General features: G+C 39.4%; 1 protein-coding gene across 3 annotated transcripts in view; it reads left to right on the top strand.

Moving 5' to 3' along the window:
• DENND4A (DENN domain containing 4A) overlaps positions 1–15542 on the top strand; it is a 95484-nt gene that overhangs the window by 49317 nt on the left and 30625 nt on the right. For all 3 annotated transcript variants that reach the window (XM_020805674.3, XM_020805676.3, XM_020805675.3), the window contains exons 11-15: positions 1571–1671; positions 5760–5978; positions 9858–10003; positions 13153–13286; positions 13762–13897. In XM_020805674.3, the coding sequence (XP_020661333.3) occupies positions 1571–1671; positions 5760–5978; positions 9858–10003; positions 13153–13286; positions 13762–13897 (736 nt within the window). The remainder of the gene's footprint in view (positions 1–1570; positions 1672–5759; positions 5979–9857; positions 10004–13152; positions 13287–13761; positions 13898–15542) is intronic.

Consider the following 15542-nt stretch of genomic DNA (forward strand, 5'->3'; position numbering starts at 1 on the left):
AGTGTAGTGATCTACTTAAGGCTACATAATGAATTTTGGACTTCCCAGCTGGCATCCTTAATGCCGCAGTTGTTCCAGCAGTTATCAAAATATTAAAATACATGTCTGAACTATCACTGTGTTTCCGTATGACATTCCTTGATAAAGAAGTAATATGCTCACAGATAAATATTGATTGCCTGCCTCTCCTATTTGCCTTTGCGAATAGGATACGTGAACACATTAATTTCCTTTAAAATGCATATTGGCTGGAATCCTGTTGTGCAGCTTTGTGCGCACAACAGTGAATATGTTATAATCAGAGGTACTTTGCCAATTAAAGACAAATTGCTGCTAATTAAAGGCAATTTTAAAGGTGCACCTAACTCATACAAAACATGGCAAAGTTGCTTTCACTCCAAAATTACCAAAGGAAGCCTTTCATCAGTGAGTATTTGCTGCTGCTTCTGTTGACATCATCACCATTTTATACATGGAAGTGCACAAATGGATTTCAGCCATTGTTTCTCACAATCTTCTTTATGTTGTTAAAATCAAGTAGTCTTCCTCAAAAGAAGAGTGGAAGCTCTACATGAATAAAGCCTGCTTTTTTAGATTATATAATCTGAAGGACAACTACAATTAGCTGGTGGGCTAGGAGCAGTCATTGCAGGTGATCTCTCATTCATGTCTTTATTTACAACCAGCCAAGCTGCCTGCCTGTGAAGATCAGCTGCCTTCGTATTGTTGTTAAGTCCTGCAAGTTGCTTCTCACTTAAGGTGACCCTATAAATCACTGACCTCCAAAATGTCCAGTTATTAATAACCTTGTAAATCCAAGACCTGTCTCTCCTTGAGGCATACATTTAGTGCCAGTTATGCTACATTTGCTACAAAACAATTTTATTAGGAAAAGGAGGGCAGAAGAGTTTGCTTAATTCTACCCCTTTTGAAATTAAAATTAAACTGTGTCATATAGATTTCACATGTCTGATATTTACAGTTTTCTCATACTTCAAGAAAACTATGTTGTTACTAACCGTAACTGGAGGCAGCAAGATGGAGAACAAAGGGAAGACTGGACTCTTCTTCACTGGAGGTTTTTAAAGAGCAGTTAGATCATTTGTCAGAGATGTTTTAATTATGGATTTCCTGGTTTGGTGCCTTGGGATCCTTCTCAGCTCTACAAGTCTATGCTTTTATGATTCTGTGAAAGAGAGGAGAAGCTGAATCAAGTAGGGCAGAAGATGAGATTTAAATATTCATAGAAACAAACAGCATGCTCAGTGAGTACATCCTGTAGAAAGGGCCAAAAACAAGAGGCATCACTGCTCATCCTTGCAAGGGTTTCCAGCAGCAACAGAGTAGAGCAGACACATGAGAAATCAAAGTGCAAAAGAGGACATTTCGCAAGATGCCATCCTTTTACAACCATATTTTAAATATGTAGTGAAATAATGAGTAATTTACATATGAGGTAGCGGTTTTCATTTATGCAGACAACTTTAGTTGTTGTTCTTTGTATTTGACCAAATATTTTTAAAATATTTTAAAAATGTTTTTTTCCACAATACACCTCTTTTTATTCCAGACTTGGAGATAAGAGAAATATTGCATGGAAGATTTTGCCAAAGAAACCTTGTAAAAACCTGATGAACACCTTAAACAACCTCTATCAACAGCTAGCAGAATGTATGTGAAAAAACCATAAATATTGTCGTCTGTGTTGGTTCACCAAATTCATGTTTTCTGATAGTTATATAATTTATCTTGTATAGAAGAATCGTTGACCTCAGGGGACATAATGAAAATGCTAATTTCAAACTATAGGAAAAAAACATGTGATGTGTCTTACTCTGTACACATGGTACAGAAAGTTTTTTGGGTCCTTTCGAGGAGTAAGATGGGATAAAAATATTTTAAATAAAATAACTAATTTTTGGAGTAGAGTGTAGCTTGATAGAGAACATACCTTGCATGAACAAAGTATCAAGATCAGTGCCTAGTATCTCTGGGTAGCTTCCCTGAATCCTGGATAATCACTGTATGTCATTGTAGGCGCAAATATGCTAGGTCAAATATTGCTTTGAGTGCTTTTGCTCCTATTCTGTTTCTCACATTTTGGATACCTGCTAATGTGAAAATATAAGATAAACTTTAGAAGATGAGGGTATACCCAAGAAAACATTTGAAATTGTTAATTTTCTGGGGTCAGGAAACAGCAGTTACTTAAATTTTGTAGAATACTAACGGATTGTTATTCTGTGGAAAATAAGCTTCATGTTAAGTTGGTGGCAAGATCAAACAACATCTGTAACACCTGAAGAAAGGGAATATATTTGGCCATCTCATAAAAGATGTGTCTTCAGAAATGATTGAGAATATTGTTAAAGTGATTAGATAGGTTTTGACACCAAATTGATTATAAAGGTATATAATATTAGAATTCACTTCCCTTGTACCTCTCTTCCACTGAGAAGCGATGAATCAGAGCCATGACTGTTAAGCAAAATATTTGGTTTTGCAGGTTGTTACTGCAAAGTGTTACTTGTTAGACAAATAATTGGTGTAAAAATATTACTTCCAAGCTCAAGGACCTGAAAGAAAAATTTCCCATAAGTAACTTGAGGATTTTCTTAAGGGTTGTGTAAAGTAGGAACATTATGAATCCATTATTTTAACATTTTGGAAAATTAAAAAGATAACTGTGCCTGAAAAGGTACAGTGGGGTCTTGACTTAAGAACGGCTCGAGTTAAGAACATTTTGACTTAAGAACCACTCTCATAGGAAAATATTGACTTGACTTACATACTTAGATTTGAGTTAAGAACTGAAAAAAAAACCACATGGGAGGCAGGGAAAGTGCAAAATTTGAACTTTCAGTTAACTGTTGGCCAGTGAAAAGGGTGCCTGTCTGCTTCCTCACTCCTCCCAGCGTTTAGAGAGTGAATTGGGAGACAGTCTTCGGACTGCCTGGTACTGTCCTGCCTGGACTGTCTTTTCCTTGCCTTCCCTGAACTTTTCTTGACCTAAGAAAAAAAGAAACAAAATATCCCCCTCTAGTGGTCGAAGGCGGAATAGCAGCTTCCCATTAGTTTCTACGGACGGAAAAGAGCAGATACGGATCAAATGGTTTTCAATGCATTCCTATGGGAAATGCAGATTTGACCTGAGAACTTTTTGACTTGAGAACTGCCTTCCAATACGGATTAAGTTCTCCAGTCAAGACCCCACTGTATCTGTATTGTAGTATCAGTGTTATGACTTACTTTTTGAACTTTAAAAAGTCCAAGCTGCTGTGAAGATGGCCTTTATTAATATCCATATATAGATGTTGTATGGTGTTGTTGTTGTGTCCGACTCTTCATGACCCCATGGACCAGAGCACACCAGGCCCTCCTGTCTTCCACTGCCTCCTGGAATTTGGTCAAATTCATATTGGTCGCTTCGGTGACACTGTCCAACCATCTCGTCCTCTGTCATCCCCTTCTCCTCTTGCCTTCACACTTCCCCAACATCAGGGTCTTTTCCAAGGAGTCTTCTCATGCGATGGCCAAAGTATTGGAGGCTCAGTTTCAGGATCTGTCCTTCCAGTGAGCACTCAGGGTTGATTTCCTTCAGAACAGATAGGTTTGTTCTCCTTGCAGTCCAGCGGACTCTCAAGAGTCTCCTCCAGCACCACAATTCAAAAGCTTCAATTCTTCGGCGATCAGCCTTCTTTATGATCCAGCTCTCACTTCCATTTTATTTTATTTTATTTATATGCCATCCACTCTACCCAAAGGTCTCTGGATGGCTTACAACAGTTAAAATACAATAAAAAGATAAAACAATTAAAATATATACTCTAAAAATTGCCGTCAGGACCCATAGTTGATATTATTTCAATTAAAAACCTTCTGGAACAGGAAAGTTGTGACCTGGCGCCGAAATGTCATCAGCGTCCATACATCACTATTGGAAAAACCATAGCTGTGACTGTGCAGACCTTTGTCGGCAAGGTGATGTCTCTGCTTTTTAAGATGCTGTCTAGTTTTGTCATCGCTTTCCTCCCAAGCAGCAGGCGTCTTTTTAATTTCATGGCTGCTGTCACCATCTGTATGGTATGCTGTATGGTAGAAGTGTTAATTTACCAGACTAAAAGAGTGATTATAAAAATGTAGGAAATGTTCCAGGATTGGGACAGATTGATTCATCTATTTTTCTGCTGACCACATGATGCAAAAACGAATCAACCAAAATCCCACCAATACCACCTGTAGTTTTTGCCTCTACTACTTTTTTTGAAAATGAAAACGGATCCATTCACAGTAGTTCAGGTGGTGCAACTGCTTGAACCAATGCAGAGAGCCACCACACCAGCACACAATCAAGAATTTTCTTTTCTGTTCTGGCAAGGACTGGCCAGCAAAGCTTCTCTTTGTCAGCAAAACTCTTTTTTGTTTTAAACTCTGTGATGTCAGATAACAAAGAGGAGGAAATGAGAGGAAACCCTTGTTTACAGCTTATTAGGTAGGTCTTTTGTAAACTTGCCTCCTGTAGGGCTACAATAGAGTTGCAAACAACTGCAAATAAGGCTTTTCTCCTCTCTATGTGGCTAATTAATGCAAACAGAGCTGTGGAAACCCATATTCCTCTGTATGTTTTCACAGCAAGTGAATGCAAGTGAATTCAAATTCCTATTCAGCCATAAAATTTTATGACGTTTATCTTGAGCCAATCATTCTCTCTGAGCCTAATCTATCTACCTCACAGGGTGGTTGTATGGATGTCTGGAGAATCATAACTACTGTCTTAAGAACCTTGGATGAAAGGTGGCAGTAATACATTCACAAGACTACTTGAAATCTAGCTTAGAGAGGTAGAGATTTATACTTGCCTCTTTCATTAAATATCTCAAAGCCATTCCTTCTTAGTCTTTTTTTATTCTCCTAAGGGAATTCAGGATGGCTCAGGAGGCACATGCCAACTCCATTGAAACAAAAGACAGCAACACAGGAGCAGTCTGATGAATATTTTACTGTTATGCTTCAGTTCTTCCACTCACTGATATACTGTACACATTTCAAACCTTATGTAAATTGTCCTTTCTTGCATGGATGTCACTATGTTTTTATTGAGACCAATTACGTCATTGTTTCCATAGCAACTACTGTTCTGCAAAAGTGATTGTGTGGATCTTTTGTACCTTTCAGAGAATTGTGATTTGCATGCTATCTGCTAAACCTAAAAACTGTAGTTAAGAACTAAGACCTGACTTAAAGAACTAGCAACAAACCCATTGATAACATAGGATATAAGCATTGTCCATGCTCTGCACATCCCTCATTTTCTCATTTTCCTGCTTCTGTCTTTTCTGCTTCTTCCCTGCCCTTTGCAATTCCATTAGTTGATGTGTTCCAGTGTCATAGAAAGCTGGTGTTGACAAATGTTGTGGTCTCTCTGGGAGAGCTGGGATCCAACAATATCTGGAAGGTCACAGTCCCTGTCTTAGGAGGTTAATTCTCTGACACACGAGTTCCTGAAGCAAATTAAACCGCACTTTCAGTGTGTCAGCATGCTATGGGCTTTCAAACTGAAGATGCAAATCAGTTATATCAGTCTCAGAGCTCTTTGCTGGAAAAAGCTAGACACCACGTATCATTTATAAGATAGGATAATGAACTTAGCAAGATAGGATAATGAACTTGGTAATGAAATAAGCTCTGTAGAGGGTAGAAAGAAAGCTGCTGGTGGTGCTTGTGATGTTTTAATGTTTCAACTGGATTTTTATTTACAGTGCAACAAAGACCAAGAGATGATGCACTGATGGAACTGGCTATGAACGACTATGATTTTCATTCAGGGTCCAAACTACATCTGTTAGACATAGAAATCCAGGAAGCGTTTCTCTATTTCATGGCCTCTATACTGAAAGGTTACAGGTCATATCTAAGACCTATTACTCAAGCACCGTCTGAAACGGCGACAGATGCAAGTTCCCTCTTTGAACTTCAAGGTAAGGAATTGGTTCTAACATTCCTCTAATCTATAGCTTGGTTGAGAATGTAATAGAAGAAGCTACAAAGGGATTGTGCTAAGACAGCAATATATGTTCGAGGTATAACTTGAGCAACACTCGCCCATGCAATTGATCTGATTTTCTTACAATTAAATTTCACTTATCTCAACATTCCTTATTCTCTGCAGAATCTGTTTTAGGCTAAATTCAGTGTCAACTTCAGTGTTAACATTTTCATTAAAAATGTATTAAGAGGAGATCAGCCAGATTGGTAAGAGATTTAGAAACCATGTCCTATGAGGAAAGGTCGAGGGAACTTGACGTGTTTAGTCTGAAGCAGAGAAGGCTAGGAGTTGATAGCCATCTTCAAGTATTTGAAGGGCTGTCATGGAAGATGGAGCAGGCTTGGTTTTTTGCAGTTCAAAAGGTTAGGAAGAGAAATAGTGGATGTAAGTTACAAGAAAGGAGGTTTCAACTGAGGATTAGAAAGAAATTCGTAACAATGAGAGCCATTCAAGAGTGACACTGACTGCCTCAGAGGATAGTGGGCTCTCCTTCACTAAATAACTAGAAAAACCACAAAGAAATACTAGCTTTAAATGTCATCTCTGGCAATGTTGATTGAATTGACAAAAGATGAGTCTGGGACAAGTCAATCACCATTGCCAAGGGTGGAATTTAAAACCAACACTCCTGGCTTTATTTTGCAGCCCTCATTTTGGCACATGCATAAACATCTAGCCATGATTTTTGGAACCTGAATTTCTGTTGCAGCAGTTCCTTGCCTGATTAAGGCCCACGTGGGCCCAAAAGCTAGCATTTGTTTGTGATTTTTTTAGTGGTCTAGCAGAGATATTGCACTCTCTTGGCTTTTGGATTGTGTACAAGAACCACACAGCTTTTTTCCTGTTGTTGTTTTTTTCACTGGAGACTTTTAAGAAGAGGTTGGATCACCACCTCTCAGGGATTTAACTATGAGTTCATTTGAACACTGGCAAGGGGTTGGACTCAATGAAGCTTAGAGTCCCTTCCATCTCTACAGTTCTGTAATTCTATGTGAAGTTGTTGTGTTTCATGTAATATCTTACGATATCAGCATATGATTTCATACCATCATATGAAACACAACTGAAAGAGAAATTAAAATGGGCATTCTGACCAATGTAATATCAGATATTTAGAACAAAGTGAATGTTAAGTCCAGTTTGCAAAACAACCTTAATATGACTTCTTCTGAAAATGTTTTGTAACAGTTGGTTGCCTCGTTTAGGGTGTGATCCCATGTGGAAATAGATTATATTTTGGACGGCTTATGCAATGGTCCGGTGCATTTTTTTTCCCCAGCAATCACATGTTGCACAAGACTTTCTGCTCCAGGTGAGCTTGATCTGTGCCCAAGTTGGACCTTTTTAGCCCAGCTGCAGTACTACTACTTTTTGAGATCAGGTTGAAGTGAAGTGGATGCAGCTTTGGGCCCTGCTTGTCCTGCTATAATGGATATGTTTTAGTTGGTGTAGCCTGATGATGTGGACAGGATTCTTGAAGAGGTAAATGCCACTACATGTGTGTCAGACTCTTGCCCTTCCTGGCTTACAAAAACAATCCGAGGGGGAATGGCTGAGTGGATACAGGGAGAGGTAAATACCTCCTTGCAACAGGGTGGTATCCTAGCATGTTAAAAGGAGGCAGTAATAAGATCTTTATTGAAAAAGTTTTCCTTGGATTCCAGTTTACTGGACAACTGTTGGCCTGTCTCAAATATTCCATTTCTGGGCAAGGTTCTGAAGCAGGTGGTGGTTTCTCATCTCCAAGGATTCCTGTAGGAAACAGGTTTAGACCCATTTCAGTCTGGTTTCAGGCCTGGCTATTGGGCAGAGACAGCTTTGGTTCCCTTGGGGGGTGACCTGCTCCGGGACCTGGACAGGAGGCATGTGTCCCTGTTGCTTCTGCTGGACCTTTCAGTGGCTTTTGATACCATTGACCATAGTACCCATGTGGACCATCTCTCTGGGATGAGGTGGAGGCATTGTTTCACAGTGGCTCTGTTTTTTCCTGGAAGGGAGAACTCAGAAGATCGTGCTGGGAGATTCCTGTTCAATGCCCTGACCATTGATCTGTGGCGTCCCTCAGGGCTCTGCTTTGTCCCTCGTGCTTTTAACCTCTACATTAAACTGCTGGGAGAGGTTGTCTGGAGTTTGCGGGTTTGGTGTCACCAGTATGCCAATGACACCCAACTCTATCTCTCCTTTCCATTTCATTCCAAGGAAACCGTCTTGGTTCTAAACTAGTGCTTAATATCAATAATGAGCTGGATGAAAGTAAAACTGAAACCTAATCCAGACAAGACAGAGGTGTTCTTGGTCAATCAGAAGGGAAATGAGGGAATAGGGATTCAACCTGTGCTGGATGGGTTACGCTCTCTGAAAATTCAGGTTCACAGTTTGGGTATATTCCTGGATTCATCCCTGAGCCTGGATGCCCAAATTCTGGCAGTGGCCAGGAGTGCTTTTGTAGAGCTAAAACTGATGTTCCAGCTGCACCTGTTCCTTGAGATGTCTGATTAGGTAGAGCGATGCATGCCTTAGTTACATCCTGCGTGGATAACTGTAATGTGCTCTATATGGGGATCCCTTTGAAGACGGTTCAGAAACTTCAGCTGGTTTAAAATGCAGCAGCCAGACTGTTAACTAAAACCAGATATTGGGACTGTATAACGTCCCTGCTACAACTGCACTGATTACTGGTCCATTTCCAGACCCAATTCAAAGTGCTGGTTATTATCTATAAAGCCCTATATGTCTTGGGTCCAGGCTACCCGAAGGACTGTATCCCCATATGGGCCTTATCAATGTTTAAGATATTCAGAGGAGAACTTTCTCTCGGAACCATTGCCAGGGCAGGCATAGTGGATGGGAATATGAGAGGGGGGGCTTCTCTATAGACAGCTCCCAGGTTATGGAATGCTCTTGCTTCAGGAGATCAGGTTGGCCTCCTCCCTTTTATCCTTCCACCAACAGCGGAAGACCCATATTTTCAGAGAGGCTTTTAACAATCATGGTTGAGTCCCTAAATGCTGTTTTGTAAGTTAAGATAGTTTTTAATGTTTACCTGCTTTTAATTATTCAATTGTATTTTAATTAGCATGTAGTTTAATTGTTTTTTAATGTTTAACTTAATAATGTTTTCATTCTGTTCTTTTAATATTGTGAACCACCTTGGATCCTCTTATCAAGGGAAGGGCAGCCTAATGAATAAAACAAACAAACAAATAAGTGCAATTTTAAGGGAGATCACTTCCTGCAAAGCTGTCTTGTTAATGAAATGGATAAGGGCAAACAAACTGAAGCTGGTGAAATCTGCCTGCGCCTTTCCAGCCCTCTGATTGTATCCTTCACTTACAAAGCTGGGCATCAGTGTCAGAGCTCATATGGTCTCCATTACCTTCTTCCATCATTGGCAACCTAGTGTGAACGTGGCTTAAAATCCTGATTGGTGAATGTAAGACATAGTTCTCCATTTAAATGAAATGGAGAAATGTACTTTAAGCTAACTAAAGTTTGGTGCACCATCAAAGACTAGAGGAGGCAGAAAATGAGGATATGCTAGCCCAGCAGTCACTCCCGGTTTACTAAACTGGTTTAGCAAGATGGAATTGTAGTCAAAAAAGGACTATTAGGAAAACTTTTTAGCACCGTTTTACTTCACTGCTGTATTCAATAACAGATCAATAACACTGAGGGATTTGTGCACATGTGATTTATTTTTTTATTGCATTTTTAATTTTTTTTAGACTTTCCTATTTCATTTCAAATTTTGGAAGAGTACATGTCAGTACTCCTGAAAACTATGTTTGTAACATCAGTGTTTGTTTTACAGGATTCTTAAAAAGCCGTGATCGTTCACATCAAAAGTTTTACACTATGATGACCAAGACACAAATGTTCATTCGTTTCATTGAAGAATGCTCCTTTGTTAGTGATAAAGATGCATGTCTTGCATTTTTTGATGACTGTGTAAATAAAGTAAGTGTCTGATATCTTTCTTCATTGCAAAATAAATGACTAGATAAACTTCTGGTGAGATTTTTGGTCAATCTGAACAATTTACACTGGGCCCCTTAGCACTATACTGCCCATCAAAAGTCATGGGAGTATGCAGTGACATTTTTGTTGTTGTTTAGTCATTAAGTTGTGTCCGACTTTTTGTGACCCCATGGAACAGAGCATGCCAGGCCCTCCTGTCTTCCACTGCCTCCCGGAGTTTGGTCAAATTCATGTTGATCACTTCGGTGACCCTGTCCAACCATCTCGTCCTCTGTCGTCCCCTTCTCCTCCTCTTGCCTTCACACTTTCCCAACATCAGGGTCTTTTCCAGGAAATCTTCTCTTCTCATGAGCTGGCCAAAGTACTGGAGCCTCAGCTTCAGGATCTGTCCTTCCAGTGAGCACTCAGGGTTGATGCAGTGAGATAGTCACAGTCTTTTTCCAAGGTATTACTGCTGTTTGGGCTTGGTGTCTGTTCCATGGAAAGATGAAATATCAAGATCCCATTTTCGTCTTGTTTTGCCTTGTGCCAAGTAAGGGAATGAAATACCCGGAATTCTTACAGCAGGCATGGGCAGCTTTAATGGGTAGAGGCTGTAACCCTGTCTTGCCTGAGCCAATACCATAACCAAAAAATATGATTTATTTATTTAGTTAGTTTGTTTTATTTCTGTGCTGCCTTTCTCCGAACAAAGGGAACCAAGATGACTCACAAATAATTAAAACAAGTTAGTCTAAAACATAATGAATTACAATGTCAAAAAACATTAGATTAGGCATCATTCGGTCTCGAGAGACTATGGTAAACAATTAAACGTATAATGTGAATTTAAAATGGTCATCTTAAAACCTTTAAAAATACACTCGAATAGAATAATAATAATCTTAAAACTGCAGAGCTGAAAGGGACCCTATGGATCATTGCGTCCAGCCCCTGTTAAGGAGGCCTAGTGAGGAATTGAACTCTCAACCCCTGACTCTGCAGCCAGATACCTAAACCACTGAGCTATCCAGCAGTAAATACAGTGGTGCCTCGCATAGCGAGGTTAATCCGTTCCAGATTAACCTTCGCTATAGTGAAACATCGCTGAACGGGACAGGGAAAGCCATTGGAACGCATTAAACATCGTTTAATGCGTTCCAAAAGGCTCCTCTACTCACCGTTCAGCGAGGTTTCCTATGGCCGGCAGCCATTTTCGCGCCCTCGTTAAGTGAGGGGAGGGCGCGAAAATGCTGCGCGCGGCCATTTTGAGGCTTCCGGCAGCCATTTTGTCCGCCAAACAGCTGATCGTCAGAGCTTCGTTTTGCGAAGATCGGTAAGCGAAACGCTTACCGATCTTCGCAAAGCGAAATTCTCCCTATCTGAAGCTTGTTGAGCGATTGCATTAGCGATCCAAAAAAACGGATCGCTATGCGATTTCATCGTTATACGGTGCGCTCGTTAAGCGAGGCACCACTGTATAGGTACAGCCTCCAGGAGAGTCCATCTTGCCCAACTTAGTTATTAAAAGCCTGCTCAGAAAGGCAGGTCTTTAACCAAGAGAACAAAAAAAAAGGAGGGGGCCAACCTAACTTCCTAAGGGAGAACATTCCGCAGTCTGCAAACAGCCACAGAGAAGCCCCCGTTCTCATCAAGCGCACCTGTGAAGGCAATAGGACAGCGGATTATAAGGGCAATGTATTGTGCTCTTCCATGAAGTGTGAGAAAAAATTAACAATAAATCTGCTGTTTCTTTCATCCTATGTGAATCACAAGTCTCTCTCTAGGCCAGATTTTCTCCTACAAAGTAAAACAAACTCAGCCAACTTTTACAGAGGAGATTCACGATAATCAGAATACTTAGAATTTATGTATGTCTTTGCCATATCTTTCCGATTCTTTGTGTGAATGTGCAATAATCCTAACTTGTTTAAGCTGAGCACTATCTTCTTTTAAGTGTTAACCATTTTGGGGGTTTCTGGTTGAGCTGTCCTCTTTACATCAGGAGGGAAGGTGACCAGTGGAGAAACAGATTATGAGATGCACCAACTACCTTGTGGATCTGCTTCAGTATGCCTTGCAATGTACTTATCTAATTGGTTGTGATACAAAGTGTTTGCTTTTGACATATATCACTAAGTGTGGCAATATCCAGGTAATTGACATATTTACAGTTGCCTCTGTCAATGATAAGTCCTTGAAATTTCTGAAAGCTCTAGAAATGTTCTGAAGATGGAGATATCCTTTTCCCCCCAAAAGGACACTTGAGGCAGTTGATACTGTACAAACATAAAAGTAGGTGTCACATCACTGAGAAGAATACAACTGTGATAATAAGCTTCTTCTTTGTGGTCTCTGATTCATGCCAATGGTTTATTCTACACTTGCACAGCAACCTATTGAAACTTTCATGCTAGCCTAAAAGAAGGCTAGCATGCATTCAGTACTGAGCATTGCCCCAGCAGCAGTTGCCCCTAGTTCTTTTCTTACTGCCGATAGAGCAGCACCTCTCAAACATTTCATTTTGTAAAGAAATTTGCACGTAAGAAAGTGCTGGTTTATTATCTCATTATAGCTATAACTGTTTGCTGTGCAGAACAGTTGAATGAGGTAAGCCCGATCCCTATTGATTTTGCAAATTAAACATAGAATAGGAAATTTGTTAATATTATAAATATGTACTCATAAATATTTAATAAAACTTAGTGTGCTGTGTGCAAAATGAGTGACTGAGGGGAAAAAGTATCCTCACTGTTGAAAAAAAATTGTTTATTTGCAGGGTAAGTCAAAGTTGGACATAAGAATCTTATATGAAAAGACTATAATAGAGATCTTTCGACAGGCATCATCTTCATATTGAATTGCCAAATATGTTTACAAAAGAAGTCTAAGATATTGTATTTTCCTTTATTTTCATTAGATTAAAGAAGATATGAATTTTTTAAACAGTCAGTACATTGTGTGAAAGTAGTGTCTAAAGCACAGTTTAATTTCACTCTGTGCTTTAATCTGCACTTCACACAATTCTATTTACACTATTTGAAGAATCCACTGCCTAATTTAGTTATTCTTTGAGCAGAAAACCCAAGTTTTGCTAGCAATATATTATAAAGTATCAATTAAATTATATTTAATATAATTTTTTGCAGGTGGATACAGATAAGACTGGTGAGATACGGCTTATAGAACTTGATGAGTCCTATAAGAGTGAGCACACTGTTTTCATAACTCCTCCTGAGATCCCGCATCTTCCCAATGGAGAGGAGCTTCCATCACAGTATAGGTAATACTAGAACTAAGCTTCAGTTTGTTTGCTCTTATCCATTTCATTACCAACACAGCTTTTTTGGTGTTTTAGAAGATGGCATTAGGAGTTATCAGCATAGTGGTAGCGTCAAAACACTAGACGTTGTTCCAAGTCCCCCATACAGAGCATGTTACCATAGTCTCTCGAGACTGAAGGATGCCTATGATGATGATGGTGCTGCTGAATCTCAGAATTCCAGACAACTTCTGTTAGCAGTTTCATAACTGAATCCTGATCCTATAGGCCAATAATCAGGATGCTGAACAAGAATTCCCCAGCACTACCTTTTGTGCTTGCCTTTCTGGGAAGGATTGGACTACTGTAAAACAGTACTTCCATCTCAGTAGTTTATCTACCAAGCAATGAAACCAATCTCTGCCTCATAAACAGACATGAACTAGATTGAAATGGATTGAGACAATCTGTAAAATGTACCTCTCTTCTTTTTCAGCTACAACGGGTTTCCTGTGCTGAGTCAAGACTTGTTTGAGCAGCCTGCAGGACTTGTAAAAATACGGAACAGCAAATTATCTTTAAAAGCTAGCAGTCCAAATAGCCCATTGCCAATGTACAGAAGGACAAAGCAGGTACTTATTAAGCATGCCACATTTTCATTGTTCAGAGTGCTGTGTTCCCTTGCTTTGCTGTGTCTCACAAAGTGTTTTAAGTCTCTTTTTATGTCTTTGGGGAGTTCTGGTAAATTGTGGTATCAGTTCTCTCTCCCATCCTGCTAGCTAGATGCCAAAGCATTTTTGTGGGAAACTTCTAAATACAGTTCAGTCACAGAATTTCACTTCCTTTGAGGTTTTAGACTAGAGTGCGTCTCAGACAACAACTCCCTATACTTGACAGCAAACTGTTTTTGAAGCTCAGGAATTTTAAAGAGTAGATAATAGGATAGTAAATGACATCTACTGTTCAAAGGAGAAGAAAGATCAAAACTCACAAAAGGTATGTCTGAAGTAGCTGTTTACATCCCAGCTCTGTTGAAGAGTTGCAGAAGCATCCAGACAGCACAAGCTTAATGAAATAATGTAAGCACTGAGTAGCACTAGATGTATTATGGAAGATATTCTAATAGCAATAGACCTTTGAATATGAAAAGACCCAAACAGTACACCTTTGTTGCTATCCAGCAATGCATATTTGTATTTTCCATGGGCATTAAATAAATAATTGTTCCATCTTTCCAGGACTCTGTAGACCTTTGCTTTTCAGTGACATGTATTCAGAAGACATATTTTACACTGAAATCTTACATGATTTCAGTCTCCCTAGAGGTTGCACACAATTTAATTTCATGTTTCCTCTTTCTTTTTATTCACTCTTCACAACAGCTGTTGCCCAGTTAGAATCAGGCCTGTTATATTACTAAAGCTGCAGTTTTGTTCTCACTTATGTGAGAATAAAGCCCAATGGGACTTATGTCAGGTAGATACATGCAGGTTTGTGCTGAATAACCTCTTCCAAAAGGCTGTTCATTCTTTTTTTCCTCATTTGGTTTATCAAATAACCTGCCCTTCCAATGTCCTCATACCTTTTTTTTACTGCTAATCCAGACCATGTTGTTTTGACGATTTCCATATTAGTGACTTATTTGCTCTGCTTAAGTGACACATGGTGACCAAGGATCTGATACGGACACCACTGTGAGCACAGTCAGCTGGCATTGGTTTCCTTCTTCATTTATAATGCAATTTTATTTTATTTTATTTTAAAATCTTATATCAGGAAAAAGATACAAATTATGAAATAAAATATTTGCATGTGTTTCTAAAATACTGCAGAACTGCTGGACAGCTTAATGGTTTAGGTATGTGGCTGCAGAGCCAGAGGTTGGGAGTTTGATTCATACTGTGCCGGCTTGACAGGGGCTGGACTTGATGATATATAGGGTCCCTTCCAGCTCTGCAGTTCTAAGATTTTTTAAAAATGTTAATATCAGTGTCAAACAGAATTTTATATGAAACAGAATTTTATGAAACGGAATTTTATATGAAACAGAATTTTATATACGATGGCCTTGATCCAATTTCATGCTCACAGGAGCCTCGTGATTTTGATCCTCTGGCTACCCTTACAGACGCTCCAGGTGCTGAAAACATGTTCTGGAGGATTTCTCACCGTTGTGCAGCAAATTTATGAAGTCCTTGGGAGGGAGATTGCATCAGGGAGGTCATTTCACTGCTCTCTTCCATGGACTCCTTCTTGCATAAGTTCACCATTACATAC

The sequence above is a fragment of the Pogona vitticeps genome, chromosome 12, assembly GCF_051106095.1.
Source record: "Pogona vitticeps strain Pit_001003342236 chromosome 12, PviZW2.1, whole genome shotgun sequence".
NCBI classification, from domain to species: Eukaryota; Metazoa; Chordata; class Lepidosauria; order Squamata; family Agamidae; genus Pogona; species Pogona vitticeps.